The sequence below is a fragment of the Mesitornis unicolor genome, unplaced genomic scaffold (assembly GCF_000695765.1).
Source record: "Mesitornis unicolor isolate BGI_N332 unplaced genomic scaffold, ASM69576v1 scaffold13407, whole genome shotgun sequence".
In the NCBI taxonomy this organism is placed as follows: domain Eukaryota; kingdom Metazoa; phylum Chordata; class Aves; order Mesitornithiformes; family Mesitornithidae; genus Mesitornis; species Mesitornis unicolor.
In genome coordinates this window covers 1-7054 of record NW_010198463.1, presented here as the reverse complement: position 1 = coordinate 7054, position 7054 = coordinate 1, and the positions used below count along the sequence as shown (strand labels likewise).

General features: G+C 38.2%; 1 protein-coding gene across 1 annotated transcript in view; it reads right to left on the bottom strand.

Moving 5' to 3' along the window:
- ASIC5 (acid-sensing (proton-gated) ion channel family member 5) overlaps positions 1-6303 on the bottom strand; it is an 11421-nt gene extending 5118 nt beyond the window's left edge. The window contains exons 1-6 of the mRNA XM_010189163.1: positions 6264-6303; positions 4514-4820; positions 2474-2705; positions 1659-1778; positions 540-689; positions 2-95 (exon numbers count right to left, since the gene is read on the bottom strand). Coding sequence (XP_010187465.1) covers positions 2-95; positions 540-689; positions 1659-1778; positions 2474-2705; positions 4514-4820; positions 6264-6303 — 943 coding nt within the window. The remainder of the gene's footprint in view (position 1; positions 96-539; positions 690-1658; positions 1779-2473; positions 2706-4513; positions 4821-6263) is intronic.
- Between the last annotated feature and the right edge of the window lie 751 nt (positions 6304-7054).

Sequence of the window (7054 nt, the reverse complement as noted above, 5' to 3'; positions counted from 1 at the left end):
CATTCCTGCAAACATCCATTAGTACTGTAAATCTCGTGGTACTGAAGCTTTATATCAGGCTTGCACTCTCCCCATGGGTATTCTTGGATAATTGACTGTGGGGTAATAATAAGAGAAAATACAACTTTTGGTCTTTGTTGCAAATGTAGACATTATTTTCTCAAATTTTTAAAGTGCTAAAGGAAGCCCGTTGAAGGCACAAGCAGTAATGTTGTAATTTAACTGTTATGAGTCAACTGGTGTTGACCAGGAAATGCTGCGGTGTCCTTGTATGATTATATGTCAGCAAGAGTGTAAGATATTAGAAAAGACAGGTTGACTTTAGTAAAAACAGATTATGAAGACCAATGATACCCATCTCCAACTCCCCTCAAAAAATGCAATAATATTGTTTGTGTCTGGGAGAAATGTTATTTTTAGGATTCACTTTGGCCTGATAAATATTTTAACTTCCAAAATGTCTAATTCATAGTCATGCTTCAGAAGAGAATTAGAGACACTAAAGACCGATATTTGCACTTGATGCTCAAGGTCCTTACCTTCAGCTGCTGGATTGCGACCTGTGCACGCGTGCCGACCGGTGTCAATAAACCTAAACCGTCAAAGCGTGGAAGCTCTTTGGGTGAATGGATAACAAAAGTTATACCAGCATCAGTAAAACCAAGAGCAGGTTCATCAGTGAATTGTTCCTGATACAAAAATAAGTATTTAAAATAGCTTTGGCTTTGCTTACCCTCTGAAGGTTTATCTGTATTTCATATGGTACTATGCTTTTTTGGTTGATGTTGTATCTCTAGTCACACTTTTGGCCATTTGCAGAAACATAGAAGCAAACTGACGTGAATTTCCTCTGCTGATTTACCTTTGAGGGGTTTCCTTCCAGTTACTATAAACTTCCAGGTTTTTTATTCCTCCTGTCATCTCCCAATGTCAAAAGCAAGAAGACACATATGAACCTTTACTCATAACTTGAATACTCATTCCTTTTACTTGCAACTACCCTTACTTCCGCAAAATTTCCACTTCTCTCTCCAGAATCTGTCACTTCTGTCTCATAACTCCTAGAGTACAAAAGTGAATGTCTAAAAAATGTCTCACTCTAGATTTTAGTTTTCTTCCCTGATTTTGCAAGGTGATATTCACTGAATTTTATGGGTTTTGTTGGTCAAAGACAATTCTGATAAGATCAGAGACAATTTACAGTGCAAAGGCCAGATCTTAGCTGGCATTGAGCACTCAGCTGCTGCTGCTGCAACTAAAATTCAGTACTTCTTAGAAACTGACACCATATCACCTTCCCTACTGTGCCTTTTATTAAAATGAAATCACTGTGTTCCAAAGCGCTTGCATAAAATTAGATTACTGCTCTGATTATGTGCTTCAGCTGTAGGTGAACTGTTTATATATACACATGTGCTCACTCATAACTTTCAGAACCATTTAGCTGAACACAGAGTCAATAATAATTCTGAATTTTTAAACCTGTATTAGATCTTTCCTTTAAAATACCCTCTCACTCAGAAATTGTCTTGATATAGAATTTTGTGCCTGAAAATCTGAAGGTCTACGTAAACCCAACCAAACCCAAACCAAAACACCTCTACTCATCTATAAGTTATTGTATGATTTGATGTTTGTTATCTTTAGGATAGCTGTACCTGTTGGACATCAAAAAGTAAATGTAAGCCTCTTCCAGACAAACTCACTCTTCTTGCTGGAAGATCATCGTGGTTAAAAGTAAAGCAGTTTCCATATTCAGTGAAAATATGTTCAAAATCCTTCAATAAAGGAAAATAGAAGCTTCATTAGTGATTCACGGTGCAAAACATGGACTAATGTTTGGTCGTTTTTTTCTCCCCAGAGGAAGAGCTAAATATTATAACTAGAAAAGTAGTAATTGATAGAAATGCTCAACAGGATTTAATCCCTTTCTGTAGAAAATGAAGTTTAAAGGAGGAATTTCACTTTGTGTATGAATACCTATGAGCTGCTCAGAATCATTTAGTGAGGTCCCATTGTTTTTCTATACCTGTTATATTCTATAGAAATTATATATTCAAGACCAACGTGTTTGTTTTTTTCCAGTAAATATTTAGTGAAGTCAGTTTCAAACCTAAATGTTTCAAAATTAAATACAATATTTGCATTTTTTCCCAAAGCCACTTCATGATTTAACTGGAAACATTAGCTAATGTGACAGCTACAGCACATCTAAAGGTTAGATTAATCTGAAAGACTGTGAGGCCTGACTCTTCTGTTCATGTTTTCTATTTGAGTTGGCAATTGCTTTATGGAAGAATCAACATAAAAATGGGATGATCGTATTCTTTGGCTGTTTCCCAAAATTCCCAAATTTGACTGTAAAGGGAAAGCAAGGTGGTTACCTGGCAAAACTAAATGGCTTGGGCTGAGTGGTAAGAAGACATCCCCTTCCCCTCCATGCTACTGTTTTAGTAAAATAAAAAACGTTTACCTGTGGGTGACATGGCTTTCCAAAAAATTCACATTCCAGCAATGTGCTCCTGTTCAGATAGAAGCCATTTTTCCTTGTAAACTCTTTGATGCTGAAGTTCTGGTTCCCAAGAAGGAAATCATTTAGCTCTTGAAACTGTTTTTCTTCCATAGGAAATTTCTGGAAAACTCCAGACACGATGTTCCAAATTAAAAAAATGATTTTGAGGTTGCTTACTGCACGAGCTTGAAACCTGTCAGGGAAGGAGTTCTGTGGAGTTACAGGGCTCATCTCAACGCTGCCACTGCCAAAGCTGTGACGTGATTTGTTGTCTGGTTGCAATCTAGAAGTGATTCTTGCCCCCTACATTGCGCTTTGATGTCTACAACATGAATAAACAATATAGTCTCCATTTCTACAAGGCATTTTCCATACCTGAGAACAGAAAATGGACGCCTTCCCAGGGTTATTCTGGTTGGTTGTATTAGAAATATTTCTATTTAGTGTGGTTGTTTAAAAAAAAAAAAAGGGCAGATTAGCCAACATCTACATTTGTAGAACTGATGAAAAGCTGAAAAATTGCATTTACATGTGAGAGACCAGGTGGGAGGAGCTGTTCCTTTCAAAAGTCTGTTTTCCATCATCTAGAAAATGGATTTCTAAGTGCATTTGCAGTAATCTCATGCACCTGCTTTACTAAAGCACTACATCTCAGTGCAGAGACAGTCAGTCTACCTTCTCTTGAGCTTTGTGGCTGGTGACCTGATGTGCAGCACTGAAGTCCTTCGGTGAAGTAAAGATTCAGAGAACAGCTGTAAATTTGAAAACAGACTAAAACCAAACAAAAGTGCAATATCATGTTCTTTAGAATTGCCATTGTATGTAATTTCATTTTTAAAAACATGTCAATGTACTTGCATAATAGATCTTAGTGCCCAAACTTAAGCAAGATCAGTAGGAACAGCTCTTCACAACTGAATTTTAGTTAAAAAAGGCATAAAGACAAAGGTAGATCTGTGCCTCTTTGTCCTGACAGAAAAAATTAAAAATGGTTACTAAAAACAGGAGGGAAGAATAAGCACAGCACGAACAACAGATGGATGTGGCAGCAAACTGTTGCTTAGGCAGACAACTGCTGGGTTCAGCAGCTGCCTGTTTACTTACAATGTGCTGCTGCTGTAGTTACAAGAAGTGAGGCATTTTTATATTCGCATCGTAATCGAGGGATTTCTATCCCCAGTGTGCAGATGGCTTTATGGGGAGCAGTGGGAACAGGCATAGAGGGGCAAAAGGGCTCCAGGTATTTGGGACTTGGGCTTCTGGCTGACTCTGCCAGCCAAAGGTAGAAGATAATAAAACTTACAATTCTTGAAGAAGTAATGTGGGGAAACTTTCTGTATTTCTAAAATTGTGCCTAGATAATATACTTGCTCTAAAAATCAGGGCATGGCTTTATTATGCTATTTCCAAAGTGGCCGCATCTGAATCTTGTCCATTATCATCAGATGTAGAAATCTGTGGTGAAGTTCCAGCTTAGATACCTGACTTCCAAACAAACCAACTGCTTCCCTCCTGCACATCCCACTGACATCAGCTGGAACTGAGCACCTCTGAAAAAGAAATGCCTGCTTTGCCTAAGATTTCTACACTTGTATGAGGTCTCTATTTGAACCTCTGTATTTGCAATTTTTTTCTTTTTAACTTGGATGTGATTGATGACTGTCCCTTAGTCACAATGTAGAAGCAACACTTGTATCTAGAAGAGCAACACCAGAGAGGTTTTTCTACTCCAAGTTACATTTTGAAACTTAAACCTCTGTAGTGCCACTGTTCATCTGAAGGAGGGGGAGGGAGTATTAAAAAAAACGACCCTCCCTGTCTTGATTCCTGTAATTTCCTCTTCATTCAAATCTCATGTCATGATGTGGAAACATGACCCTCAGCTGTATTTTCCTTGTTTAATGTGATTTGTTCAAGCAGGTTGTGGAACCTGACCGCTTTATATTACTCAGATGAAGTGGTGTTGCTTCTCAAGAGTGAACAGCAGGTATAACTTTTTACCTGTTCAAGTTGCAAAAGGTCACGGCGGGGAATTTGACGTTTTCCACGTACTGCACCACCACTGACGTTGTGGTTGGCCAGCTGAAGTAGTAGATGAAGCGACTGCAGATTTGCCAAATAGCAGTGGTGAGACAGCCCACCACTACCAGCAGCCACAGCACTCTGCGAGTCCTGCTCCGCTTTCGGACAATATTATGCACTCCATGAAAGGAAGTGGATGAGGCGAACTCCTGATGATATTTCCTTCTGTCCTCCAAATGTGGCAGGTGTTTCTTTATTAAGTACAATCGTATCTTTTCCAGTATTCCTTAATATTGAAGAAAGTGAAAATGCATTTTTAAAATTAGCATTTAAATGGCACTTTAGAAAGGAAAGCGTGTAATTTTGATAGTGGAAAGCTGTTGTAGAGTTTCTCTTTAATTGTAAATTCTCTCTTAAATGGTTGTAGTGGTTTATACAGTTCCTCTATCACCCAATGACTCCTCCCCACCCAGGGAGGGGGATTGGGAAAAGGAAAGGAGACCTATGCATTGAAATGGAAAGGTTTAATAAAATAATAAGATAACCTAATATTAATAACTGTATTAATATAAAGTACACAGAGTTATACTCAGCCAATATTGTGAGGGAGTAGACCTCAGGGGTAGAACAAAAAACAAGTCGTTCTTGAGATGTCAGCCATGGAAGAGGGGAAAAAGGAGGAAGAAGACAGCTGTCCACAGCAAACTCCCCAATTTATAGTGAATGTGAGGTTTATGGTATGGAATAATACTAATTGGTCAGCTTAGGGCCAGCTTGGGATCCACTGCCCTGGGTTTCCACTTCCCCCAGCCTCTGCATCTGTTAAATCTCAACCTTTAGTATTACATACCAACATTAGCTGAAAAACTATGACAAAGTCTTATCAATTTGTTCCCATGAAATAGAGCGGTGTAGTCCTTACAAAATTGCAGTTTTCTCAACAGAAAACTGACTCTAAAATTCTGTCCCAGTAAACCAGGACAGCAGTGAACTTGCTTCTGAGGATGGATGAGTTGTGTGTGAAGAGACGAGCTCATTTCTGCCCAAGAACACACTGCATCTTGCAATGTTTTAAGCACTCAAATTTTTAAGTACATTAATATGAAAGAGTAGTTCCACTTCTGTGGAAAAGATTGGGTTTTGACAAACCACAGTGATCTAAAACCACAGGATGCTGTCAACCTGCTGTCAAAAGCGAAGTGTCTGATTCTTACAGTAACTTCCCATTAATGGCCTGGTCCTTCATGAGAGATAAGGCAGAGAGGGAATGATATGAAAGGGAATTTCCCTCTTTCATTATTAAAACTTTCCGGATAAAACCTGAGAGGTTACAGGTTCAAAAGGAAATCTGCTCTCTTTTCTTTAGGCTCGTACTAGTCTGATTCCATAGCTTTGAAACAGGAATGGTTTTAATTTTCATTTACCCCATGGTTTCTACAAACTGATGTCAAATAAAAACCCTAACAAAAATGGTTTTAAATCCAAGTTTAGGAGCTATAACAGTAATGAGAGTTTTGCTCATTTCCTAAGTAAGCATACAATCTTTTTTCTACAAGCTTTTTTATCTCTCCCTTCTTTATACCTTGAAAATGCACACCATTGCTATTTTTGGATAAGGCTGCAAGAGAAAGGAGACAGATTTTCTCATTTTGCTTGTCAGTCCTGAAGAAAACCTAGCAAAATGTAACAAAACTCTTGCTAAAGCGCTCTATTATGTCCAGTCACATACCTTTAGCATCCAATTGAATGAATCTCCCAAGCTGGTCCATGAGGCTGTGCTTGTTTCGGTAAGGAAGGAATGGGTACCAAGCTGCCTTATCGCTGCGATCATTGCTAGCTAATGGCTTTTATAGAAAACTAAATGGGAGGTGATACCTGGTGACACATAACACTGGGTAATTTACCTGCCGGGGTTGCTATGTTTTGCCTTTTAAATAGCATGGTCTGCAATGTAAAAGAAGATTATTTTTATGACAGGATCAGATGTATGTATTTCTATGCATTTCAAGTACATATTATACTACTAATAGTACAAGTGCAGGTTTGTCTTTGGTGTTGCATCACCTTGCAAATTTTTTTCCATTTATTTTAGAAAGACTGGTTGTCTTCACCAAATACTGCACTGTTCAGAACTGAGTAGATTCTGTTTAAGTAGATTCTGTTTAAGTAGATAAGCAGCCCTTCCTTCTTTGAAGGGCCGTTCATCCCCATTTTGAATCGCTGTCTTGATAATCAGCTCCAGATTTCATGGTCTTGTGGGCTTTAGCAAAAAATGAGCTGTTATTCCTGCTAAATGATGCTCTGGGAGAGGAAGAAAACACATGCAGGGTCGATGATGCCAGTTGAAAAAGGATGGAGATTGCTTTTGCGTTAGATGTGTGGTATGATCTTGTTTGAAATTTGTTTCAAGGAAACAGCTGAGAATCTAATAAAAGGCAATATAAAATACTAGAAAATTCAGACCTGGGATGTGCTTGATTAATGCTTCAGGTAATAATAATAATAATAATAATAATAATA